Here is a 26,207-nt window from a genome sequence, read left to right on the forward strand (position 1 = left end):
ATTCCTTTCCAATTATTTATTATTAAAAAAGGGTTTACGGGGCCGGCCGGTCGTTTTTCGACCACGTGACTGATAAGTCGACGAAACCGAAACAATCAATTTTTAATTAAATGCAAAACCATTGTCCGACTTCCCACTTGCCCCATTGCTTATTAAGCATTCGACGGTTCAGTGTCTCTGTTTAATTGGTGGAATTTTGGAATCCATCCTCGTTTAATTAGTTGTTTATTCGGTGGCCAGGTAAGTCCAAAATCGTAAATCACCACACCATCGTGTAAAGTTCGCTTAAAACAGTATCGTTTAGTAAGCAAACTTGTGTAGTCATTCATTGATCATAAGCGATTGAAATTGAAAAAGTGTTATCCAAAGTTGAAGGTTATGTTAATGTATTCAAGGTATCCTTGAAGTTCACATTCCGGCGGCGTCGAAGAAAATTCAACAGCGTCATGGCTCTCGAGGTACGTTCGGTTTTTTCGCATTGAATTTCCATGACTTGCGTTATTTCCAGTTGGAAGTGGTGAAAACGTCCGGAAAACCGGTCGGGAAAGTCTCACTGGCGAGTTCGGCGACGGTGAAGGACTTGAAAAAGGAAATTTTCAAAAACTTTAGGCTGGGGGTCGAGCGCCAGTCCATTCGGAACGGGCCGAAGGGAAAAGACGAGAAAGACAGCCAGGAAGTTGGCAAAATCCACTTAGAGACCGCCGGCACGATTTACGTTAAGGATTTGGGGCCGCAAATCGGGTGGGACACCGTCTTCTTCTTGGAATACGCGGGCCCCATTTTCCTGTACGGCGCCCTGTTCCTGTTCCCGCACTGCTTCTACGGGGGCAAGAGCCTGGAGCAGGGCCGGGGGCAAAACGCGCGGAATATCTTCCCGTTTTATGTTTTTCCGGTCGAGCAAATTAACAAAATATGCGGCGGCTCACTTATCAAAGTCCAAGATAATGCATAGTAAGTTTTTTGCGAGTCGAACGAAAACGCATTGTTTGTTTCAGCTATGCTGGTATTTTATGGACTATTCACTACGGGAAACGAATCCTTGAAACGGCGTTCGTGCACCGATTTTCCCACGGGACGATGCCGATTTTCAACCTGTTTAAGAACTGCTCGTACTATTGGGGCTTCGCCATTTATCTAGCCTACCATGTCAACCACCCCTTGCACACGGCGCCCCCGAAGTGGCTGTTCCACCTCGGCGTTTTCATTTTTATCGTAGGTGAATTTTCCCGCCCCACTTTCGCTAAATTTTCCTTCCAGTTCTGCGAACTCGGCAATTTGAGTATCCACATTTTGTTGCGAAATTTGCGGCCCGAGGGCTCGACCGTGCGGAAAATTCCAGTACCGGACTCAAACCCGTTCACGAAATTATTCAATTACGTCTCATGTCCTAATTACACCTACGAGTTTGGGTCTTGGGTCGGTTTCACGCTCTTGACGGGCTGTTTTCCAGGTAAAAGTGGTTTTTGGCGGCCGACCAGCTAACGCTTTTTTCCAGTTTTTATTTTTGCGCTCGCGGGTCTCTACCAGATGACCGTGTGGGCCATCGGCAAGCACAAAAAGTACAGGCAGGAGTTCCCGAATTATCCCAAGAAGAGGAAGGCGATTTTGCCATTCCTGATTTAATTTCCACGGTTGGGTTCTTGTTTCCTATTTTGTTGTTTTTTTAAGTGGTGTTTGCGTAATAAAATGGTTTGATGGATCGAGTTTTATTCAATAAATAAAGGTACAAATGGTCATGTTAGGCCAAAATTAAGTGCATTTGTCGTTTTGTTCCTTGATTTGTATCTAGTTACATAAATAAATAAATATATTACAATAAAAGCTACAATTTTTTGACACTGACCTGAGGCAAGAGATCTTGGTAATAATTACAAATCTATTAAATTATCCACAGCAATGTTACTCGTTTTAGTAACAACTTTGGTTTCCGTGTAACTACTCTCAAAAAAGGTGGAACTTTCCAGGTGACTGCAAAACGTCGATTTCTTTTCCTTGTTTCTCACTTTTTTCACCTCCACTTTTTTCGCCTGGCTGCCGCTGGGATTCTTACTCCTCATGTAGTCCAAAATGGGGTCTTGTCCCGTCTTCATGCTAATTTTCGTCTTGAGGATGATGTACTGGCACCTCCAGTACTCATATGAGTGCATTTTCAAGGCTGACACCCATTTGTTTACGTCGGCGTCGCAACGACACGAAAAAATATGTTTCGCTTCATTATCTTTAAACTTATCGTTTACTTTAAATGTGATGGAAAAGGCGAAAGGAATCCCTTTGTGGGGCCTCTCGTAAGCCACTTGTGCGTTTTCTAAGACTAGGACCCCAAGGGGCTGTTGCTGCTCTTGTTCGCTGGCGTTCACCCGGTAATAATACAACAAATTCGCAATCAGTTTGAAATGTCTCTCTTTAAATGAGGGCTGCTGGTACCAGTCGGACCAATCGTTGGCTTGGGGCTTCATGTGGTGAAGGATTCCCTCCAAGTCTGGCTTGCTCTCACCCACTGTCACTAACTCCCTATCGTTGAACCGCATTTTCACAAATACACTTATTTTTAGGCGCACTGGGGAAAATTTTGGCAGGGGCTACATTATTTGGAATATTAATTCTGTAAACATAGCCTAACTTTTTGACGTCTCGGGGCTTTCAGGGAGAGGGGACATCGTGACATGCGTGGTAAAATACAAAACAAGAGTTGGGTTTTCTAACGCTTTTTTATTTTTTTTTGTATTTTTTTAACATTTATTTGAACGCAAACGAATTAAGTACAAAAGAATGAACAAAGAACAAAAACTAAACTGAACACATCAAACGTTAACAAAATTTAAAAACATGCGAACAAAATTTAATCTTGGAAGACCTCCTCACTGCTGGAGCGACTCTGAGCTGCGGCTTTGAGAGAGTCGAGGAAGTGGTTCACCTGTAACAACAAAATCATCAAACTGTAATTATTCGTGTGTTATCCTACAGTGTAATCGCCCTCTTGTGGGGGCGGCTCCTCAAATTCGCCCAAATCAATTGGCGGTAGCGGCGGTGGGGGCGGGGGAGGAACGAGAGGCCTGGCCTAAAACAAACAATTAGTTCTTGAATTTACGGGATTATTTTACAACAGGTTGATCGTTGGGTAATGCAAGTGGAACAGGACGAAATTGTGGCACAGGAGCGAGAGGAGGCAGCGGTGGCAAATGTTCGGGCACCCTGAACTGAAATAAATTTTATTAGAGAGAGTATTTGACACCGAATGGGGTTACAAGTCGTGGAGGCACCTCTTCAGTAGTCACTTCAGGGTCTTCGTCCTTCTGAAAAATTGAAAAGAGAAAGTTGCAGATCTCGGCACTATTTTCTGAAATACTGACAAGTCCTCTGCGTTGTCTTGCGGCCATGAAAGTGGCGTGAGTTATCAATTTGGACTTCAGTTCTTGGCTCAGCAGAGAGGCGTATCTGCGGTTTTCCTGCTCATCGTAAGCACTGTGGCTGGTGCTACTATCGGAATTATTATCATTGGCTGTGGAAAAAATCGTCAGTTTTTTTTTCTATTATTTTGACAATTATACCCCCAACGTAAGCCTCAAATTCCTCGTCTTTGTCCGGTTCAACAGGATTCAAGCTCGCATCAGCAGCGTTCCCGCGACTGGTTGAGGGAATAGGGCCATCCTCTGGTATCTCAACGAGCTTTGATTGCGGATCGCGTTTTGGTTTGTTGAGATTTATCTCGTAATGTTTATGCAAAACATCCAAAGCCTCGTAGTATTCAAAAACGTGAGTGCGGAGCTCCGCAATGCACTTTCCAACAACTTCGCGCTCGTGCATGGTTTGGAGATTGTGCTGATTGAAAGCCATTTGTAATTGTTTTTATCAATTAAATAAAAAATTGCCCTCCCTAATCTGTTAAGAGGTCAAAAAGAGGGGATTACAAGCAAAACTGAGTACCGGAATTAAAGAAATCAATAATATAAAATGTTTATCAAGCAAACTACATTTTATACCCAGTTCGTCTTGCACAAAACAATTATATAATCTTTGTATACCTCCTCCCTCGTCGTTTAATCAATATAAAAACAAGACTCACCTCCTGCAATTTTTTGTACACTATTTCAGACTTCTCAATGATGTCTGAAATGTATACCATTATATCGCAAGTCCCCAAATACAGTTTTGTCTGCCCATTATGGCGTTTGATCTTCATCATGCGCTTTTTGACCTGGCCTCGGTTCAAGTTATAGAATTTTAAATCATCGAATTTTTTGCTTATAGCGCTGTAACATTGTTCAGAGAGTTTTCTCATTCTCGGAATGAGTACCTCCAAGATATACTCCAGATCAACTCTATATATGGACCAAACTCGCGGGCTCAAAGCCACCGACAACGAAGTTAGGCAATTGGAAGCTAGTAATACATAGATATCACAGAGTTGCTAAAAAATAATGTTGAAAAAGTGAGAACATGTGCTAAATAATTAGGCCTACTTTCAGTTGAATAACACAGTCATTAATATTGCGAATCTTTAGGCTGGTCAAGGTATGTATTTCAATATAGTCCACATGGGTATAGTCCTTTTTAAGGAAAGGCACGTAACCGACAAATTCGCGTACGCAAAGTCGTAGTTTGTATAACAAAGTGGTTTCCTCCATGAAAACTACTTCGAGCAACTTCTTCATTGCAGTCGTGTACGGATTGAGAATATCGGAAGTTTCAGTACTAGAAAAATACTGTAAAGTCGTTGCGCTTTCAGCAACTTAAAAACTTACCTTGGCACGTTTCTGTGCTTGAAATATTCACAAATCACGCGATTTAGTTTCGCGATCTTACCAGTCGTTTCAACAAAAACCTCGAAGTTACGTTGTTGTGTTTTTTGTTGAATGGAGCGGCGCATTGTTTTAAGCATCATCAAAAACATTGGTGTGGCCGAAATCGGCAAAAGATAAAGGGGGTATTTTCTTTCCACCAAAAAGATCGTTCCAGCCAAAGAGACACAACCAATTATTTTTTGCAAAACCGATAACTTAATCTCCTGACTGTAACGATCATCACTTGCGAAATACGTCAAAATTAACTCCATGTCTTCGTCTAAGATGACTCCAGAATTAATAATGCAATGAATGTAGTAATCGGATTGCTACAATTTTTATTAATTAAATAAAGAGTAAGATTTTTGAGGGGGATTTACCGAGCAATTGATAACAAATTGAGTTTTCCGTGCTAGTGCCATTTTCGATGTTTTTGCACTTCTAAAAAACATAAACAATTACTTAACCTGAAAAAACGCCGGGAACTTATTGTCAAGGTCTAGTTATTTTTGTGTCGCCATGTTGTTCAAATACGAAAATTGTAACAAAAATCCTCCAAAGGGATCAATTAAAAACCAAATTTAAATAACAAAATTAGAAATATTCAGTCGAAAATAGAAAATTTCGCGCAAGTTTATTACATTGTTTGGTATTTTTTTACTAAGGGTGGCAGCCCAACACAAAAATCCGCACAAAATTGTTATGCAATTATTTTTTATAGCGCAAAAATAGTTTTTCATCTTATTTGCTGTTTATACACCACTCTTAAATCAAAATAAGTGGCCACAACTCGTCAAAATATTCAAAATTTAATTCCAGATAACGAAAATGCGTTGTGACCATGCGCAAGCAATACATTACAAAAGCCGCGCGACTTTTCACAAGTTTTATCAATGGTTTTAATTACAACAAATATGAAGACGAAATTCAATCTTTAGCTAAAGAAGAATGTTCTAGAACATTCAAAGGCCCCCTAACCTCACAAAATAACGACCAAAAAAACATAAAAAATACGTTTAACTCATAAAAATTATATCGACCATTGTTTATTTTTATTTTTTAGGTAGCTAGTAGTTCATCATTTTTAGACATCCAGGGCTTAATTTTAAAGACTTTATGCTGAATGAGCCGACGCCTTATTGTTTATTGAAAAACTTACCGCTAAATTTGCCTCCAAGTCGGAATTTCTGTCCCTCTGATGTGTAGGAACTTACCAAAACTCGATTTCTATGTAATAATATTGAAATAGATGATTTTAACCATAAAAATACTCACAAATAACGCAAGAGAAAAACTATAGAAAATTTGACTTTTGTGAAAAAACATGAATGTGCTCTGTTTTACCGACTAAGAGGTGCTTCACTCGACTGTACTTTGTGAAGGATTAATTATACGAAAATAGAAAATTCTATCGATCTCAAATGTAGTCTATACTTTCTGGTAATAAACAAAATAGATAAACCATTTTTATTTAAACAAATAAAAAAAGGGCAAAAAAATTTAATGAAACCTGTTTTACCGACCAGGGGTGATTACGAGACTTTTCACTATTTATGTGAAATAAAGTAATTTAAAATGGAATTTACTAATAATAGCAATTTTACAACTTAATTGCTATGCAAATACGACCCCAAAATTAATGTATTTTGTCACACTCCTTAAAAAATAATATTTTCAAAATGTAATTCTACGCATTGTAAGCATGCGCGAACAATAAATTAGAAATTCCACGCTATCTTTTTACTTGGTTTTATCTTACAATAATTGTAGGGATGAAATTCAATTCCTATCACAACAATAATGTTCTAGAACATCCTGAGCCCCCCTAACCTCACAAAATAGGCGACAAAAAATAATAGAATTTTAAATTGAAAACTTGAAAATTATTTCGCCTATCATATATTTTTACGTTTTTGTAAGCAATTTTGTCAATTTGGGTCTTCCAAGTCTTAAAAATTTTTCCTAAAAAACCCGAAGCTTTACCTTCCAGAAAAACTTACCCCTGGACTTCCTGGAAGTAGCAAATTTCGTCGCTCTGGTGTACTAGGCCCAACCCAGCGTCGATTCTTGTGTAATAATATCAGAATAAACAACTTTAACTATGAAAATACTCACAAATAACGTAGACAAAAACTTTGATGAAAATTTGACTTTTGCGAAAAAAATGTGAAGGTAATCTGTTTTACCGACCTTGAGGTCCTTTACTCGAATAATGTTGTGTGAAATATTAACTACACAGAAAATTAAGTCTTAATAAATTCGAAACAAATGCTCAGCTAGTTGTAATAAATAACGTATAAATAAATAATTTTTTAAACAAATTAAAACCGACTAGAAATACAAATGTAACCTGTTTTACCGACCATGGCTGATGATGACATTTTTCACTAATTAAATGAAATGGAATGTTTTCGAAGGGAATTTACTGACCAAAGCAAATTTTTAACTTATTTCCCATACATATTTTACCCCAAAATCAATGTATTTTGTCACACTCTTGAAAATATTCAAAATGTACTTCTACATAATAAATATGTATTGTAAGCATGCGCGAACAGTAATTTAGAAATTCCGCGCTACTTTTCACTAGGTTTTTTATTATAATAAATGTAGTGATAAAACTGGATTACCAGCTTAACAAAAATGTGAGAAAACATTAAACCCCCATAACCTCACAAAATGGCGGCAACAGAATAAAAAAAATTATATCGGCTATCTCTTATTTTCATGTTTGGTAAACTTTTTGTCAATGTGGGTCTTCCAAGGCATAATTAAAACATTTTCCTGAAAGGCCTAACGCTTCACGTACAAAAACTTACCCTGGACTTACCTCGAAGTCGGAAGTTTCCTCGCTCTGCTGCACTAGGGCTCACCCAGCGTCGATTCCTGTGTAATAGTATAAAAATAAACAATTTTATCCATAAAAATACTCACAAATAACGCCGACAAAAAACTTTATTGAAAATTTGACTTTTGCGACAAAAATGTGAAGGTAATCTGTTTTACCGACCTAAAGGTCCTTTACTCGACTAATGTTGTGTGAAATATTAACTACACAGAAAATTAAGTCGTAATAATTTTGAAATAAATGCTCAGTTAGTTGTAATAAATAACGTATAAATAAATAATTTTTTAAACAAATTAAAACCGACTAGAAATACAAATGTAACCTGTTTTACCGACCATGGCTGATGATGACATTTTTCACTAATTAAATGAAATGGAATGTTTTCGAAGGGAATTTACTGACCAAAGCAAATTTTTAACTAATTTCCCATACATATTTTACCCCAAAACCAATGTATTTTGTCACACTCTTGAAAATATTCAGAATGTATTGGCCGCAACAAAACAACAAAATTTTATACGTGAAATTTGAAAATTATATCGGCTATCACGTATTTTCACGTTTTGGTAAACTTTTTGTCAATGTGGGTCTTCCAAAGCTTAAGACTTTTTCCAGAAAGACCCAACGCCTCACCTAGGAAAACTTACCCCTGGACTTACCTGGAAGTCTCAAATTTCGTCGATTTGCTGTACTAGGGCTCACCAAGCGCTGATTCCTGTGTAATAATATGACAATAAACAATTTTATGCATAAAAATACTCACAAATAATGCGGACAAAAAACTTTATAAAAAATTTGACTTTTGAGAAAAAAATATAAAGGTAATCTGTTTTACCGACTAAGAAGGTGCTTCACCACACTGTATTTCAACAATAAAAAACAACCCAATTCAAAAAATATTTTATTTATAATAAAATAATACATAGGATATCTTATGTTAAATCAGTCAAACATTATTATTGTTCAATCTTTTTGCATTTTTCACGATCGGCATGTTCCGGCCAATCACAAATATTGCTCTGAGTATGGAAAACAGTCCCTGGTCTGCATGCAAATTCCGTGGGTTTCCCATGTACGCAACGATAGTACTACACACGAAAAATTAAAATAAAACTAAACATTATTTAAATCATCCACCTACCTTATCGCAAAGCTCATGTGGCATAAAGTCCTGTTTACACTCCTTGGGGGCCACTGATCCATCAACTTCGTTTTGCGGATTTGAGACAGCTGGGGCTGGCGGAGCCTCAGTCGTACTCACCGTTGTGGTCCTTTGAGTCGTCGATGTGGACTTCTCGGGCACCCATTGTCCCGGTTTTGGGGTCGTTTGCACCGGTTTTGAGCCATCGGCAGATGGGGTACTCGGAGGGCGCGCCCACTCAGGCCTCGGAGTGGTCGAAATGGTGGGTTCTGGGACCGAGTACGAGTTCATGTTGGCGTAAAGAATATTAATAAGAGGGTTTTTGGGACCACAAAGACCATGAAAGTCGTCCATGTCAATAGCCCAAGTCATGGCCCCACCGTAGCCCTTTGATTTGATCCAGTCCATCTTGATTTGGACACTTTCGGGGTCCTCGTACCCGACCCACTGATTGCCCTTGTACGCGTAAGGGACTTTGCCGTGTTCGTCCCATTTTTTCGTCCAACCGCTGTCTTTGTTCAGAATTTCGGGACAAATCTGTGTTATTTTTTTGTGATTTTTTTTGTTTAGTCGTTTATGCAACTGACCTCGTAATACGCAAGAAAGCCGGTGGCGTTTGTGTATGGTCCGGGGCTTCCACCCCCTGCTTCTTTATTTATGTAAGTTCCGGGGTTGTAGTTGGTGTTGCTGTTACTAAGGGTGAAAGTTCGGCCATAGAACGGTATTCCAACGATTAGTTTTTTCGGGGAGCAGCCGTAATCGACCCAAAGTTGCAAACCATCGTTCTAAAAATAATGTCATTGTATAATAGGCAATGAAATTATTAAATCATTGAATGAGTTCAAAAATTCAAAGTGATTGGTTTCTCACTTTATAATAATGGCCGACTTTAAATGGACCAATCATATTCAAAAATATAATTTTTTCAATAAATCAAAATAGTCTGAAGTGATTGGTTTTCTTCGAAATTTTAATGGCCGACCTCAGACGGACCAATCATATCCAAAAATAAAATTTTTCAATGAATCCAAAAATCTAAGATGATTGGTTTCCAACGTAATTTTAATGGCCGACCTTAAACGGTCCAATCAAAATGCTTACAAATTTTACAACAACCATTACCTGGTTTACGTTAATTCATTAAAAAATAAGTCTGTCTTTGTTGCATCTCACGTCAGTTTTATTTTGAATTCAAGGAGGGCTAGGTAATGTTGGAAGATTTGGGGTGAAAAACGCGAAAATTGCAATAGTGATAGAAAATAAATAAGGACTATTGAGTTGAAACTCTTTTATATTAGTCAAAAAGGTTTAATTGACGAATTCTCGAAATATGATGAAAATCAAAGCGCATGCGCGCGCACTTTTAAATTTGTCAATTGACATTTCTAGAAAATGTAACAAAAAGGAGGAAAAAGTCGGTGGAAACTGTCCCAGGATATTTAAAAGTGGGAAAGGGGGCATTGGGCAAGTAAATGTTATAGTTTTAAAATCGTGGGTGGTATTTTTTTGCTATAACATCGGCGGCCTGCGACCTGCCGGACCTCGAAGCTGATTTACAAATAAATACAAAATTTAAGAATCCTAACACGAACGTTTTCTAGTCGTGGAATCACTTTATGAACACGAGGAAATACGTCGGAAAGCTCTATAAATAAATAGTTTTTGAAAAAAGTCGTTTAAAATCGTTGAAAAATTAGGTCAAGTGAGATTTACTTCACTGCTTTTTTGCTTAAAAATTACATAATACATGAAATAAAACGTAGAATGTGCTTGAACAAACTGCTTAGCCCTATAACTTTTCTAATTATGAATCAAATATTGACTTTTTATTGCACTTTTTGGAACTATAAGAAGGTTATAAAAACACAGAAAAATCCTTAAAACTGCTACAGTTGTTTTTTTAAGTAAAGGTAAAATAAAATGACCATAATTTCAGACAAAAAGAATCAAATGTTATAACTTATAATAGGTTACGTAAAATGAACCGTAGAATACGCTAGAACAAATCGTTTTGCACAAGTACATTTTTTTAGTAAAAAACTAAAAATGTCCCTGTTCAAGAGAGAGGAGCACAAAAACAATGACAAAAAATAATGTAGAAAAATTCTAAACAAAACTGTAAAATCTAAAAGAAAATTTGGAAAGTGTTTACTTATTTATTTTATTTCCGTTGTTTTTTGTTATGAGCTGTGTTTAGTGCAATAAATAAAATACCTATCAATCTGTTTGCTTTTTATTTATGTTTCTAAAATCGTTTCTTATTTAAACGTGAAGAGTTATACTAATTTTTACCAATTTTACCAAAATAACAAAAACAGTGCAAAATTTTGTAAAAACAAAAAAAATACTTACGACGTTCAGTTTCTCGTAAGCCCACTGGTCATGAGGCCTCTTATACAGAGGACTATGAGAATCGGCAAACCCGGCCCAATTCCCCCTCAGATCGTACGACATGACATGAATGGCATCCAACAATCTAAAAAATAATTAACGCAATCGAAACGAATTAACATTCACATACTCGCATAATTCCGGGACGTGATAACCTTCCTGCAGCCGGAATTTGGCAATCGGGACCGCCATTGTAATTTCCCAATTTTTCCCTTCCTTATCAAACGCCCGTCTCAGCTCCTCCACAAAGTAAAAGAACTTGTCCTTATCGCTGAAACTACCCCCACGGTCAGCCGCCCCGGGGTATTCCCAGTCCAGATCAAACCCATCGAACTCGTATTGATTCATGAAACCTAAGACGTGTTAGAAATCAACTCAATTTTTTGTCTATACTCACTGATTACGCTCCTGATAAACGCATCCCTTCGCGACTTCTCCGCCACCATGGCCGAGTATTTCGAGCCGCCCTCGGCCCAGCCCCCCACTGCAACTTGGAGTTTGACTTTGGGGTGCGTTTTCTTCAAATTGGTAAAGTTGCGGAAGCCGTTTTGGTCCACGTCCAGCTACAGAAAAAATTAAAAATACGTTTGAGGCGAATTTTTGAAACTTGCCTCTGGGTCTATGACCAGGACGCTCCAATCTGCGTCATTTACGCCGATGAAAGAGTAGACTATGTGGGTGCATAGGTCCACAGGGAGGTCCTCCTGGGCGTAGCGCCCGATCCCAGGCCGGTAAATAGCCCAGTTGCTGAAGTAGCAAACGATGCGGGCCGGGGTTGCGTCTGGAAAAATATTAAAAGCTTCCCTAGAGAAAAATTTTTATGACTTACCGTAGGGTTGCAGTAGGGTTATTATTGTTGCTACAGCTAGGAGCAGCTTCATTTTTTCTAGTGCCGCTAGGACGAGATCAGTCGAATAAATGTTAGTCCCAGCGTTCCTTCAACTTTTATATGCGGCTCTTCTTGATCGTTTTTTATGTCATCGAACCAAGAGGCAAACCTTTCGAAATCATAAAACTGTATAGTGGCTCTTCAACCATCTGCATATTAACTGTTCATTTCTCATGACAAGACATTGATTAACTGATTAATATGCAGCGTGGAGACGCGTCCTTCAGGATCCTTATCCTGAGCGTCGCTTCCTTGTGACCTCTCTTTGTTCAAAAAAACGTGGGGGTGCACCTTACTGTTAATTCATTATTCACCTTGACCGTGGGAGCACTGACCTAAGTGTTTAAAATCTTAAACTGGTTTATATTTCGAAAGAATGGACCAAGGAACGGGATTATTCTATTTTGAATGACTAACAGTAAAAATCTATGCGTTATTAGCTGATGGAAAATTTCCCTTATTTTATTCGCCACAAGAGTTTATTGACTTTGAAAACCAACAATAAATGGTTTGTTTATGTGAGACACGTTTCTTTTTGCGTGTGGAATGTTGTTATGCATAATTTATGTCACTCTTCTTTTTATTTTGCTCATCTAATGGAGAACAGGAATTACTTTATTTAATCGCTTTTTGGTGACAGCTCTATGGTGAAGTCGCCACAATATATGGGTTTAGTTTGGTTCTTAAAAATAACCCGAGTCTTAAAAACCCCTTCCAGAATCATTTGGACGTTTAGTTTCGTCAAATCGAGCACAAAATTTTTCACAGAATAATTCCCCTAAAACGTTTATTGTTATCAGTTTCTTTGCAGTTGATTTAAACACCTTCTTCATGGGACAAGCCCCAGGTTCCATGCCGATCTGGGCCTGGACATTGAGCCACAAATCGCCGACGTATTTATACAAAGCAGTGCAAGCCTCAGAATCGTTTATTACAAAAGAATTCACTTGTGTTTTATGCTTATCGATTCTTGATGCTTTCAAATATATCTGAAAAGTGTTTCTTTGTTTTTTTTGACATTCATATCTAAAAATACTCACGGTGGTAGATTTATCTAAATCATCAGGAATACTTAAAAACCCGTCCAAAAGTTGAGTGCTTTTATTATACATGTGCCCTTTCAACACAAATTGCATGGTCTGGTTAGGATATTCCGGACACGAAGCTACGTTTAGAATTTTTACTTGAGCTGGGCCTACAATCTGTACATGTGTTCCTTTTATAAAAGAAAACACTCAATTGTGGAAATTACTTACAAAGTAGCGAGAAAACGTGAGGCCTAGCAAAATCGAAAATAGCAGTATTTTCAGTAGCATGATGAGTTTTATCGTGTTCATCATTTTGTCGCTTTTATTTATTCATCTAGATCGTTATCGCGAAATTATTTCGATATTAAAATAAAAATGTCTTAATAGCTTTGTAACCACTACGCGTAAAATTACAAACAATGGGTACATTTTTAAATGTTTCGTTACACTAAGTAAACAATCGATTAACAAAAAACAGCATGTTTCTAGAACATTAAAATTTTTAAACAATTGAATATTTTGAGCCTGTTTGTACAAATAAAAAATGGAAAATTTTAATCAAGCATTTGTCTTTGTTCTTATTTTATCAGTTGTGTAAAACTAATTAAAATTCTTGTTAAAATTGAATTATTTGATGTTTTATGCCCATTTAATAAGAGCCCCTGGAACAGAACAAAGTACACAACATTTTCTTAAATCGAGCTTGACATATTTTCCTGAGATTTTAAAAGTACTGGGACGACGTCGAGGAAAATACAATGCAACAATGAGTCCTAGGACAATAATCATTTTTTTGTAAATGGTAGATGATTAAAAAAGCTTGCATTGGCAAGCAAGTACCCAATTTAATTGGTCTCGAGTTATTGGCAATTAAATGCTGCGAGTACCGAAAATCTGGGCAAATATTGCACAAATTAAATAGTACTAACTTATTAAATTTCGAATGAGTCCAAAAAATCAACGTGATTGGATTCTCACTTTATGATAATGGCCGACCTTAAATGGACCAATCATATCCCAAAATAAAATGTTTTCAATGAATCAAAATAGTCTCAAATGATTGGTTTTCTCCAAAATTTTAATGGCCGCCCTCAGACGAACCAATCATATCCAAAAATAAAATTTTTCATTGAATCCAAAAATCTAAGGTGATTGGTTTCCAACGTAATTTTAATGGCCGACCTTAAACGGGCCAATAAAAATGCTTACAAATTTTACAACAACTATTACGTGTTTTACGTTAATTCATTAAAAGATGAGTCTGTCTTTGTTGCATCTCGCGTCTTCAGTTTTACTTTGAATTCAAGGGGGGCTAAGTAACGTTGCAAGATTTGGGGTGAAAAACGCAAAAATTGCAATAGTAAGAAGAAATTAATAAGAAGTATTGAGTTGAAACTCTTTTATATTAGTTAAAAAGGTTTAATTGACGAATTCTCGAAATATGATGAAAATTAAAGCGCATGCGCGCGCACTTTTAAATTTGTCAATTGACATTTCTAGAAAATGTAACAAAAAGGAGGAAAAAGTCGGTGGAAACTGTCCCAGGATATTTAAAAGTGGGAAAGGGGGCACTGGACAAGTAAATGTTGTAGTTTTAAAATCGGGACTGGTATTTTTTTGCTATAACATCGGCGGCCTGCGATCTGCCGGACCATTATCTCCAAGCTGATTTATTACAGAGGGTGCTCTTACATTCTAACAGGAAAGTTTTCTAGTCGTGGAATCACTTTATAAATATGAGATACATCGAAAAGCTCTACTGTAAATAGTTTTTGAAAAACGACGTTTAAAATCGTTGAAAAATTAGGTCAAGTGAAATTCACTGCTTTTTGCTTTAAACTTACAAAAAAAATTCATAAATTTGGCTAAACCTTATTTAGATTTCATCAAGACGCGCTATTATGATTATTATTTTTACTTTCATACTTGAATTCGCCCGCTTTATTGATCATTAGTAAATAATGTATATATAGTTGCAGAAATTAAGGCGTTAGAACCTGTTTTTGGTTTCAGTGTTCGTAAATTTTTGTTTTATTTTATCAAAACTTTGAAACTAATCTACAACATCGACATATTTTCAAGCATACGTATTGGCTTCTTAAAAAAATTATGTTTCGTGACAATACCGACATTAGTAAATCAAAAATTGATTATGCTTGTTACTTTACTCTGCAATAACAACATTTATTACTACTAGTTTGGAATTAATAAATCAGTTTTTAATGACGGTTTCCATTTGATCAAAAAAAGTTGAGACCAATCGCATTCTTTTTTATAAAATTTTAAAACGCAATAAGAGATTGGAAAAAATTCAGTCCTGGTTCATATTTAAGACCAAACCGGTGCACATTTTCCTAGTTCCCAACAATGCCAACCCTAAGCCTCCAAAAACCGGCCCCCTTTTTCAAGGGCACTGCAGTTGTCGACGGCCTATTCAAAGAAATAAGCTTGAACGATTACAAAGGACAATACCTCGTCCTGTTTTTCTACCCCTTAGACTTGTAAGTACAAATAATCGCTCTTAATTGTTACAATACCAAATAATTAGCACTTTCGTATGCCCCACTGAAATAATCGCCTTCTCCGACCGCGCCCCCGATTTTAAAAAAATCAAAACTGCAGTTGTCGGTGTTTCAACCGACAGCCATTTCTGCCACTTAGCCTGGATCAACACGCCTCGCAAACAAGGAGGATTAGGCCCGATGAATATCCCGCTTTTGTCAGACAAATCAGGGAAAATAGCACGGGATTACATGGTCCTGGACGAGGAGACGGGCGTCCCGTTCCGGGGATTGTTCATTATAGACGGGAACGGGGTTTTGAGACAAATGACGATCAACGATCTGCCCGTTGGGCGCTCGGTGGAGGAGACTCTTCGCCTAGTCCAGGCTTTTAAGTTTACAGACGAGCATGGAGAGGTGTGTCCTGCGGGCTGGACTCCCGGCAAGAAGACGATGAAGCCGGAAGTGAACGCCAGCAAGGATTTTTTCGAGGAAGTTAATTAAAACAATTTTCTTATTATTTGTCTTTCTTTTAATCCATATTTTGTAGTAAATACAATATCTTATAAAGTTAGAAAGTTGACACATTCTAGAGTCAGTTCTTGCGTCAGGTCAGGTCAGGTATTGTAAATTCACCCTGTATTTAAATTTAATACTAATAAGAAACCTAAAGAAAAAATAAATAAAAAACAATCACACAAGAAACCCCTTTGTGTAAATTAAATTATCACTAATAACACTGTAGTTTTATTTTATTCATTTTTTTTACTTTAGGCAGTATTTTTCACACTTGTAATGTAGGTACCATAATTTGGTGAAGCTGAGAGCGAAGATTGTCCGAGGAAGTCAATTAAAACAAATTTGTATTAATTAATTTTTTTATTAGTACTGTTATGGATCAAGTGCGACGATTGTAAAAATCGCAACAGGAAGAAATGGTAACTGTAACTGGATTTGGGTTGAAAAATGGAAGAAGAGGTCCATTCTTACGTACTACAATAATAAATTTCACTCCTGCTAGAAGCGGACAGAATGTTAAGTTATGGTCCATTTTACAATTGTGCGCCACTTAATCCAGATTTTGTAGTAAATACAATATCTTATAAAATTAGAAAGTTGACATAGTCTAGACTTAATTACGGTTGGAATAGTATGTAATATGTTTTACTAAAAGTAAAATGGCACTTCACTCCCCAACATAAATAAATAGAAGGAATGTATCAAATATACACAACTTGTAATGGGAATGATCAATTTTGGAAAATACGTCGTCATTGTTACAGCCCAAAATAAATTTTATTGCACGCAAACCTCAAAGGTTTCACTTAAATTAAGTTATATACATTGGTCTTGAATATTGGAATGCTGGTGATCACAGACTAAGCAAAATAAGTATGATATGAGAGTGACAACTTCGTGAAAAAACCCAATACAAGAAAACCCCTAACCCTGGTTTGCCTACTGTCGGCGAGAGTCCATATTGGGCGTATAATCTAAAGCCATCAAACAAGCGAATACTGTCATCACCATCTTCGGTTTAACCTCAGCAATATCTTCCGGAAGTGCATACACCCTAGCACCGGCTTTGCGCGACATCGAAATCGCATATTTAGCATTTGCAAGATTATCCTGAAAAAAATAACTAGAAAAAGCCAACACTTTCTCCCATTTACTCACTTCTTCAGTACCTCCAGTCTTGACTAAATCGTAGTTAATAGCTCCAGGTTTGATAGCATCGATTAGATCGATGACCACCTTAGCATCGGCTATTGTCGAATCTTGGAAGCTCCGGATTGAGGAATTTTTCCCCGCAGAATTCAGCTTATTATTGACCCATTGCACGATCTCCTTCTCCACAATGGGGTTCCCCGACTCGGCCAATTGCGACAAAACCGTCAAAGTGTAAGCGCGCATCAACTGCCAGATCAGAGCCAACGTCAAAGTCACATTCCCTTCGTTGATATCTTGCCCCGCAATCCCCACCAACGAAAACTTAATCTCCCGCCCCAGCTCGATAGCATAGTTGCAATTCTCCAACTTCTCCATAAACTTCTTCCGCGGATTTGTGAACTTCCGGTGGACCTTATTCCAATTGACAATGTTTGGTTTGATAATATCGTACAGTTGGAAGACTACAAGACCGTCGGCAAGGTCGGAGTACAGCCAGTTTACGTGGGGGCTGACGCCCATGGAGTTGATCCAGTTGCGGTAAGCTAAAAAATTTGTATGCAACTCGCGCGGTTCCAAATTTGGGACTTACTTCGCTCTTCGCGAGTCTCTTCAACCGTCTCGTAACCCTCCAAAACCCCGTTGGTTTCGTTCAGACCCGGGTGGTTGTTGAACAAATTCGCGACGAAAGCCAAGTTCAGCTTGTAAACGCCGTTCACCACGTCCTGGGGCGTCACAAACGCGCGGCACTTCAGCTTCGCCGCCTGCTGCAGCATCACCTCCGCGCGCTCGTGCAAGTCCCTCTCCTACAATATCAAAATATCATTAAACCCATCCTAAAATCAAAGTTGATAGTTGGCGCCGCCTTCAAAAATTGATATCAAAACAAGTGACTAATTTTTTGATATATCAAAGTCTGTCCCATTCATCGCCATTGCCAAATATCAGAGAATGATATCAATAGCTTGACAAATAAATCGTTATCATTTTCTCTTAATGTTTTGAGATGTTTTGGATACGGATACCAAACAAGTTAAATTTGATTAACGGCAAAAACTTGTCAGACAGAGCAATTGATATGAAAAGCATGCTTGAGAAGCACAAAAATATCAAAAATGTAACGTTACTGGTCTTTTATATATCAAACAATTGACAATACTGATGTCAAAAGCTTGATGGTGTTATCAATAATACCCACTGTTTTCCCCTTAATGCATTTACAGTATTCGGTACTGATTTTTTATACATATATCAAACTTTGTCCCATTTACTGACATTGGCCAATATGAAAATAAGCTTGATAATCAAACCATTTATCCACTATTTTTTTGATAATACTTGTACAGATACTGATTACTGATTTTTTGTTATATTAAACCGTTCTGACTCATAGCCATTGGGCGATATCAGATTGATATCAAAAATTTGATGATCAATAACACACTGTCCAATATTTTTCTGTTAATACTGTTACAGACAAGATATCAAACATGTAGAATTTGATTAACGGCAAACACTTGTTAGACTTGTTGTGTAAGTGATATTAAAAGCCTGCTTGAGGAGCACTGAAATATCAAAAGTGTAAATGTAAAATGTTGACAATACTGATGACAAAATCTTGATGGTCCACTATTTTTTTGATAATACTTTTACAGATACTGATTAGATACTGATTTTTTTTTAAATATGAAACCGTTCTAACTCATAGCCATTGGGCGATATCAGATTGATATCAAAGACTTGATGATCAAATCGTTTATCAATAACATACTCTCCAATTTTTCTGTTAATACTGTCACAGATTGTATATCAAACATGTTGTATGTGATTAACGGCAAAAAACCTTGTTAGACAGTGTAATTGATGCCAAAAGCCTGCTTGAGGAGCCTTAAAACATCAAAAGTGACTAGTTTTTACATATCAATCTATTGGCAATACTATATCAAAGACTTGATTGATGTTTTGATAGTGCGATTTTGTGGGTATCAAAAACCGTTTGATGATACGAACGATACGAAAGGGTGAATTGATGTTCCTTCTGGACGTACCATAAGTGCGTTTGTGTTAACGTCGGCTTCCAGAGGCGCGATTTGCTTCAGCAAGTGCGTGTAGACTTCCGAATCGGTGATATCACTTTGGAAGTTGTTGATACGTCGCGATACGCCGGCCCGCTCGAGGTGATAATTGACCCATCTTAGCAGAATAGCTTCTGGTGATAGTTTCATAAGATCCTCAATTTTCTCATCTTCTGATAAGAGTGTTGTAAGGCCTGGACAATGCTCCAGAGTGATTTGGTTAAAAAGTCCGATTCTAATGATTTGCCAGAGCAGCCCTAAGACGAGATGTGGCGTCCCTTTTGATAAGTTATGTGCGTCGATATTGATAACATTGCAACCGATTGCTTGTGCTGACGATAAGGCTAGAGTCAAGTTCTCTAATTTGGTGTATAAAGTTAGGTTTTTCTTGTTAATTGCTCGTTCGTCTATCGTGTCGGGACACGAATGGTTGATGATTTTGCTAAAACAAGTAGATTATAGATCGGGGTGGTTATAACTTATTGAAAACCCACCATAGGAGAATCCCGCTTTTGACTTTATCGTAGAGCGATTTTCCCTCGGGATCAATCGGGAGGAGGTCCTTCAAGTCGGGATCGTGTCTCAGATTTGAGTTGATCCAGTCCGAGAAGGCCAACTGTTCCTCCACTCGCACCGAATGCGTGGTCCCTTCGTTCGAAGCCTCCGAGGTTCCGCCCAAATGTTGCAAATTCTCGCGTTTTGTGACGGCCATTTTGAAGGTACTCGCCACTTCGTTCGCTTTCAAGTCGCTGCACAACTTCTGGAACTCTTCTAAGGTCATTTTGCCCGGGATTCGGGCCCGGTTCGAGTTGTTGAACTCTTCCTCCATCGCCCGGGCCTTGAAGCCCGGGATTTTGAACCCGCAGGCATCCAAAGCGTCCCGCAATTCCTTCAAATCGATGTATCCATCGCCGTTTTTGTCGATCTATCAAGAAAATTATTGCAATGCAAGTGGGTCAGGGTAATGGTTTATTACAAGGGCGATGCAAGTTCAAACGATTTGAATAATGTCCCGCATGACTTAAGTAGGTTACGATGATTTGTTTAAACGGAGCTTTGTGGCCGAAACCACGCCCAGCGATACTTTAATCGGGCTGTGACAGCGTGATATCAAAATTCCCCGGAAACGCATAGGATGTAGATGTAGTTATTTTTGTCTTGCTTTGTCACGATCTTAGAATTCCGCAAACAACTAATTTTGCTTCGGCCACGTAGGCACAAAGTGGCTTTTCTCATTCCTTGATAGTGGCACGTAATTCAAAATTGAGCGTCTTGAGGAAGCAGGGTTTACTCACTTGTTGAAAAGCTTCCAAAAAGTCTTCGTCTGTGCTTGAGAGGGCCATTTTGTACACAACCTTCGAGAATCAAGAACTTTACAGTTCTGATCTTAAAATTACATGAAATTTTCTGTTCCGATAATCTCTTATCGCGATAGGTACGTATCAACTTATTAATCTCAAAAGGGAAAGCCAAAGACAATACGTATTTTTGCTGGTGATTACAAAAATCTCAACGATGCAATGCAATTGTGTGCTTTGCAACAGCAAAGTTTATGTTACCGTAGCGTTGTATTACTGCAAATATTTGTAAATTCAGTCGTTTCATAAGCTTGGGGAAAATCAATTTTCAGTGTTGCATGAACAATGAATCGGAAGTTTCATAATGAGTTTCTAATCCCTGATTTGGAAAAATGGGTCCACATCCAGTGGAAAAACATGAACTTCCTGCTGATAGGGAAAGATCGATAGTTTGGGATTAGCGTTGTTTATTCAAGATACAGTTTACGGAAACCACGTAATAGCCGGGTTCTTGCAGGAAATTTAGTTCCGTCATAAAGTGACTCAAGCAAATGTTCCAAACACACCTCGAATCGATAATAAAATTGGGATCACCGTGACACTAGACCTTCATCTATTCTATTTAAGGAATTTCGCGTTTCGTGTCCTTTGATCGACCCGGCCCGCAAATCAATTTGAAACCGACCGGGAGATTTGATGGAGTTAATGAATTAATTAGCCCGAAACAAACGAGCGAATTATGCAAAGAACTAGTTCGTACATACACTAATTGCTTAACCTATTTCATGCTTTGGTGGTGTAAAATCGAGACACATGGTCTATTCCAAATTCCTAAGTCATCCGATAAGTGTAAGTACGTAACAGCAGATACATATTTATGACTAAACACCCATAAAATTATGGTAAACGCATGACTCATCCGCGGAGTCAAGTGCTTTTTTTCGAAACGTACCGACTCGAAAAAACCGAACCGGCCGGAATTGGGCCGCAATTTCCGAAAAAATCGGCATAACCGGAAAAATTCTTGTAAAGTTGGGCGTAGCTTACACCATGTGTCACGTTCAAATAGCGACGATGTAAACACGCACCAAGGCTTGTTTTTGATATTATCAAGTGATAAGAGCACGGGCAAACGTCTTGATAGGGATACACACCTCGTGGAATTTTTCCTTAATTTCCTCCTGCTCGTCAGGGGTCAGTTTGGCAAAATCCGCACACGGAGAAGCCATTTTGTGATACGCGACAAACCCACCATGCAGACACAAAACCGACTGGAGAAGTGTACAAAGTGGAGAATGGAACGAGCGAATTCTATTACTCAGCGCCGCCGAACCCCAAACAACTCAGTTATGACGCTTTTCTGTCTGTTATTTTTGCATTCCCTGCCATTTGGACAATAATCACGGCAAGAAATTTACAATCAATTGGCATTATTTATTGCAAATGCGAATTTTATTTTAGTGAATTGCCTTAATTAGAACTTAGTCAATCGATTGACTAATCTTTTAACAATCTGTTGTTGTTGCGGCATTTACGGCAAATTTCGATAAGATTAAGATTAATTAATTAGAGCACAGTAAACTCAAATTGTGGCCACGCCACTGCACGGCGCCATAAATTATTACTAATTATATTGTATTCAAATTTTTACTTGATTCACATCATTAATAAATTTTTCGTATGCACTATTGTTAATTTCCTGTAAGGTTAACGATGAGAATTTGAGTTTACTTCCGTTTTGTTCGATCCGAGTTGTTTTGAGCTTGTTATCAGTGATAAGGAATCGTAAGGAAACACACATTACTTGCTGCAGTGACTTTATTAAGCATTTGGAGTACTTTAATCAAATTCGGCCCCGATTGTAATACTTATCTCGCCTGGCAGTATGAAAGTTTGGTGATACCAACGATTCGTATCCACGACGACTAAAACTTGGTTTAGAAATCGCAAAACCACAATTTTGACTTACTGATTTCACCCGACTCCACAATAACTTGCATTTCCTGGCATTTGTACAAACATTCGGGGGGTGGCGCCAGCCGCCACAATTTCCTCCCCTTGATTTGTGCTTGCCACGACGGGAATTGCACGTTATCGACCTACAATTGCATGAACACCCTGTATAAGCGGTCAGGAGCGGCTCACGTGCATGTGGGCCCCCTGGCCGGGCCCCCCCATAAAAATCCAGTTCAGGGCGATGTTTTCCGACGTGTTGGGCAGAAAATACGGGGTGTTGTAAAACTCGCGCAGGATTTTCCCCGCGTTGTCGTTGCAGTTGCTCCAGCCTATATACCAGGGTTTTTGGCCGGGCTCCAGGCTGGCCCGTCGCGGGTCCATTTGCAGCACCTCTTCCAGGGAGGTGAACTCGGTCTTGTAGGGGAAAAACTGGCAGAAGTTTGAGTCCGAATTCGAGTATAGGTTTTTGAAAAATTCAAAGGAGAATTTTTGGGATGCGGGCCAGCTGGTGGCGCCATCGGTCACAACGACAGGTTTTGCAGGTGTTACAAAGTTTGGGTAGAAGTCCGAAGGAGAGATGTTTTTGATTTTGGGGACCTCGGTCACTCCTTCGCAAATGTCGCAAGATTCCGGCTCGCGGAACCATTTCGATGAGTCAGACGGCATGTCGATCAAACACTGGGTTAAGCAGAAATTAGACCAGATCAAACGAACAAAAAACCAAACGTTTTTCAAAAAAATAATACTTATGTCAACAAAAAATTGAGCATAAGGGAATTATTGGATGAAAAAATTAATTACCCACTAATTAGCTTAAAAGCACCCATAAATATTACAAAATCCCTTCTTTTTAGAATGTCTAATGTTGTAATGGATGTTTATATGTACAAGGTGAGTGTGCTAAATTTTACTATATTTATTTTATTTTAAAACAGATTTTAGCGTTTGCTGTTAAATACAGTGGAACTCGGTTATAACAAACACCCAAGGGACTTCAGAATTTGTTCGTGGTTAAAACCGATCGTTCTTTCTAACGGAACGTTGTCCTTATGGAGTAAATTTTAAGTTAATTAATTTGAAAAAAACTTATCATCTGAATAGAACATCGTTTTCTGCTCATTTTATTTTTTTATTAAACAATTGTTCGCAATTTTTTGATAAATTTTATAAGGGGTTTTGTATATGACCTATTTATGACATTGTATTTTTTCAAGCCATTTGAACTTTAGGTTTTTCCATATCCATAAAAACATTAAAATTATTAATCTGTTTAAGCCGTTAAAACATTGTTACAAATATTTAAGGGGAGATAAGAGGGTCTGTGAGATGATGATTTAATTTAGGAACAATATCCAATAGTAAAAAAAACTATTTTGATTATTATTTTTGGGTTTATTTTTCCAATTTCTATTAATAAAATGCTTAATATCTTATTATTAAAACAATTTCATTTCAAAAAACCTCTACGTCCAAAAAAATTTTACAGATGTAAATTTATGTGAAAGGTTCTGACGAACGCCAACTATCCTGCTTTAATAAAAGTTCAACAATTAGCAACTAAACAAAAATAAAAATTTATGTAATTAAATCAAATACCTTAAAACATTTTTTTAATCTGCGAGATTGGAAAAATATTGTATAATACATGAATAAATAAATTTTATATAAAACATTATTAAAACAATTGTTTTGTAGATAAAATTTGTCTTTATTTACCATAAATATCCATTAAGCATTTTTTATCTAAATTGTGTAAATAAAACTCCGTATTACGAAATATATATTTATTGGGCTTTGAAATAAACAGTTTTTCCAACTTTTCACATAACACATAGGTATTCTTTAGTATATTATTGTATTAGAAATATATTTCAATTTTATATCCAAATAACAATTACTCACTGCCTTATAATTAACAAATATAAATAAAATAAACACATATCTGCAGATTTTTTTTTCGTTTTTGAAAAATTTTACTTAATTTATCACTAGGATATTTTAATCCTCCTTTATTTTTAAAATAAAAAAACTACCTATTAATTTCGTTTTTACACCAAAAAGTGAAATAATGCATTGTTCTCATTTTAAAAAATTTTGTAATTCAAGTGCTACGAAACCTGCAATATAAATAATAATTTTGTTGGCAAAATATGACAGCCAATAATGAATAGCTTGACTTCCATATCATAACCCTTATCATCATTTTCATAATGGAGATTACTGTCACTATGTGGTAGATATTATGTTATCAGCTATTAATCATATCAATAGGACTCGTTTTGGTGAAAGTCGCATTTAAAATAGGATTACAGTTTCCTAGGTCGCCGTCTCTTACTTTAGAATGCACCAATAATTTTTTGTATGAAGTTTTAAACTGTCTACAAGTTGGGTTATCACTGCAGCCACTCTGTGCACGAACAAAACCAAAAAAACATTTCTAACTGGTCTTGTAGACAGGAAGAAATTGGTGCAATGGTGGATTAATATTATTAGTTAAGCAACTTTCAAAACGTTTGAAAATGGCAATTGCCAAGTGTAAACCAATTGTAAAACTTTATAATTATGACAATTATAAAATTTATTCACTGTTTCGAATTTTTATTTTTTTATTATTTGAAAAGTTATTGAAAAAACTTGAGAATATTTTTTTATTAGGTACTTAAGTAAACTCAACAGTTGCATCACAATTTTAAAAAGTCTTTACATAGAGGGAGAGCTTCAGCTACGGATTTACTAACTGCGTAGCTAATTTCACTATTTTTTTTTTTTTTTCAAAAATTGTAATGTCTTTATCCTAATTTATTACATAAATGTAAACCTTCATTTTCTTGTAATTCATTTAAATATTCAATTTATTTAAAATCATTCAATCCTTCACTTTTATATAAAAAATTCGTCTCGTATTTTCAGTGACGATCAGTCACTGCAAAAAATTTTTCACATTGTATTATGTTTTTTTTCGAAAGCTTTTTTGGTCGCTTTTCCAAAAATAACATTTTTTTTACTACTAGCAGCAAAAACGCATTTCATTTAACTTACCGAAGATGAGTTGAGTAAATTCATCTGAGTGGCGATTAGGAGACACGGGACAAGGAGGAAAAGGGCGGTTTTTGGGCACAAAAAAAATCGATTTTTTGAAAATTTTTTTTGTCACATCGAGTTTGACATAGTCGTGTTTGTTAAAACCGGAGTATTTTTGAATAAGGGCCTGGAGGCGTTTCTCGGCTTTCTGCATAACGGTTCACCATCAACTGGGGATGTTTTCAATCCTGACGGGAGTTATCAGGAATAGGAGGACCCAGCCGTCTGAACTTAATCAACTGTTAAATTGTACCACCTGCGTTTAATGGATAGCCCGCACTTCATCCAATTTTTCAAATCGGTTTTACCCAATTTATCACAGCCTTAAAACACGGCCAAGAAAGGAGGAAAAAATTGTTGGACGGTGTGAAACAGTTAAAATAAAAAAAATCGATAATGATCCTTGACATATAAATGCACCAGCGGTTAAGTCTTCGGTGTAATTGTTTGTTTCTAGCAAATAATACGGTGTAAGTTGTAAATGATAATGTTTAATATTTAGTTTTTAGATTTGAAATTAATTTAATTGAAATTTGGCGCCACGTGCGAC

At 37.2% G+C, this 26,207-nt stretch overlaps 8 protein-coding genes, 2 long non-coding RNA genes and 1 other non-coding gene across 17 annotated transcripts; 4 read left to right on the forward strand and 7 right to left on the reverse strand.

Annotated features, from left to right (window-relative positions):
• Positions 1-85: 85 nt before the first annotated feature.
• Sc2 lies at positions 86-1,699 on the forward strand. The gene is made up of 6 exons (XM_966087.4): positions 86-240; positions 396-458; positions 509-951; positions 996-1,212; positions 1,258-1,450; positions 1,496-1,699. Exons 2-6 carry the CDS (start codon positions 447-449, stop codon positions 1,621-1,623), a joined length of 993 nt encoding a protein of 330 aa, XP_971180.1. The 5' UTR covers positions 86-240; positions 396-446; the 3' UTR covers positions 1,624-1,699.
• On the reverse strand, positions 1,691-2,664 carry LOC100141800 (pleckstrin homology domain-containing family J member 1). Its single transcript, XM_001810552.4, has one exon. It carries the CDS (start codon positions 2,526-2,528, stop codon positions 1,869-1,871), a length of 660 nt encoding a protein of 219 aa, XP_001810604.1. The 5' UTR covers positions 2,529-2,664; the 3' UTR covers positions 1,691-1,868.
• A 25-nt stretch (positions 2,665-2,689) lies between these two features.
• Positions 2,690-7,734, reverse strand: LOC103314522 (uncharacterized). 6 transcript variants are annotated; one of them, XM_064359430.1, is made up of 12 exons: positions 7,716-7,734; positions 7,612-7,667; positions 5,162-5,222; positions 4,743-5,110; positions 4,461-4,692; positions 4,064-4,408; positions 3,549-3,819; positions 3,351-3,499; positions 3,246-3,293; positions 3,105-3,197; positions 2,963-3,058; positions 2,690-2,914 (listed from the first exon to the last, which is right to left on the reverse strand). In XM_064359430.1, exons 3-12 carry the CDS (start codon positions 5,201-5,203, stop codon positions 2,840-2,842), a joined length of 1,719 nt encoding a protein of 572 aa, XP_064215500.1. In that variant the 5' UTR covers positions 5,204-5,222; positions 7,612-7,667; positions 7,716-7,734; the 3' UTR covers positions 2,690-2,839. The 6 variants fall into 6 exon arrangements, with proteins under 6 accessions (XP_064215500.1, XP_015833613.1, XP_064215498.1 ...); XM_015978127.2 differs by lacking the exon at positions 7,716-7,734 and adding an exon at positions 6,782-6,847; XM_064359428.1 differs by lacking the exons at positions 7,612-7,667; positions 7,716-7,734 and adding exons at positions 6,782-6,847; positions 6,897-6,998.
• A 158-nt stretch (positions 7,735-7,892) lies between these two features.
• On the forward strand, positions 7,893-8,906 carry LOC135267261 (uncharacterized). The gene is made up of 2 exons (XR_010335657.1): positions 7,893-8,195; positions 8,245-8,906. It is a non-coding gene; the product is annotated as an uncharacterized LOC135267261 (long non-coding RNA).
• Positions 8,537-12,182, reverse strand: Cht5 (Chitinase 5). The gene is given in 8 exon segments (NM_001039435.1): positions 8,537-8,717; positions 8,771-9,307; positions 9,358-9,555; positions 11,123-11,246; positions 11,292-11,514; positions 11,559-11,724; positions 11,773-11,942; positions 11,991-12,182. Coding segments are annotated over 8 exon segments (1,602 nt in total). The 5' UTR covers positions 12,043-12,182; the 3' UTR covers positions 8,537-8,585.
• A 149-nt stretch (positions 12,183-12,331) lies between these two features.
• LOC103314521 (uncharacterized) lies at positions 12,332-13,484 on the reverse strand. The gene is made up of 4 exons (XM_015978144.2): positions 13,307-13,484; positions 13,091-13,252; positions 12,875-13,039; positions 12,332-12,828 (listed from the first exon to the last, which is right to left on the reverse strand). The coding sequence occupies exons 1-4, from the start codon at positions 13,388-13,390 to the stop codon at positions 12,670-12,672; spliced, it is 570 nt and encodes a 189-aa protein (XP_015833630.1). The 5' UTR covers positions 13,391-13,484; the 3' UTR covers positions 12,332-12,669.
• Positions 13,485-15,154: 1,670 nt separating this feature from the next.
• On the forward strand, positions 15,155-16,282 carry LOC659484 (peroxiredoxin 2). Its single transcript, XM_965788.4, has 2 exons — positions 15,155-15,579; positions 15,627-16,282. The coding sequence occupies exons 1-2, from the start codon at positions 15,446-15,448 to the stop codon at positions 16,081-16,083; spliced, it is 591 nt and encodes a 196-aa protein (XP_970881.1). The 5' UTR covers positions 15,155-15,445; the 3' UTR covers positions 16,084-16,282.
• A 162-nt stretch (positions 16,283-16,444) lies between these two features.
• On the reverse strand, positions 16,445-20,694 carry Fim (Fimbrin). The gene is made up of 6 exons (NM_001170812.1): positions 20,618-20,694; positions 19,817-20,247; positions 19,296-19,764; positions 17,840-18,053; positions 17,257-17,792; positions 16,445-17,208 (listed from the first exon to the last, which is right to left on the reverse strand). The coding sequence occupies exons 1-6, from the start codon at positions 20,663-20,665 to the stop codon at positions 17,038-17,040; spliced, it is 1,869 nt and encodes a 622-aa protein (NP_001164283.1). The 5' UTR covers positions 20,666-20,694; the 3' UTR covers positions 16,445-17,037.
• On the reverse strand, positions 16,705-16,792 carry Mir3903 (microRNA mir-3903). Its single transcript, NR_049530.1, has one exon. It is a non-coding gene; the product is annotated as a microRNA mir-3903 (primary transcript).
• Positions 20,695-22,420: 1,726 nt separating the features above from the next.
• LOC659417 (uncharacterized protein) lies at positions 22,421-26,051 on the reverse strand. 2 transcript variants are annotated; one of them, XM_965725.5, is made up of 4 exons: positions 25,616-26,051; positions 22,766-23,254; positions 22,590-22,719; positions 22,421-22,545 (listed from the first exon to the last, which is right to left on the reverse strand). In XM_965725.5, exons 1-4 carry the CDS (start codon positions 25,637-25,639, stop codon positions 22,460-22,462), a joined length of 729 nt encoding a protein of 242 aa, XP_970818.2. In that variant the 5' UTR covers positions 25,640-26,051; the 3' UTR covers positions 22,421-22,459. The 2 variants fall into 2 exon arrangements, with proteins under 2 accessions (XP_970818.2, XP_015833503.1); XM_015978017.2 differs by lacking the exon at positions 25,616-26,051 and adding an exon at positions 24,912-25,108.
• On the forward strand, positions 23,248-24,021 carry LOC135267225 (uncharacterized). The gene is made up of 2 exons (XR_010335597.1): positions 23,248-23,467; positions 23,512-24,021. It is a non-coding gene; the product is annotated as an uncharacterized LOC135267225 (long non-coding RNA).
• Positions 26,052-26,207: the final 156 nt, after the last annotated feature.

Source organism: Tribolium castaneum, chromosome 10 (genome assembly GCF_031307605.1).
Source record: "Tribolium castaneum strain GA2 chromosome 10, icTriCast1.1, whole genome shotgun sequence".
Lineage (NCBI taxonomy): Eukaryota > Metazoa > Arthropoda > Insecta > Coleoptera > Tenebrionidae > Tribolium > Tribolium castaneum.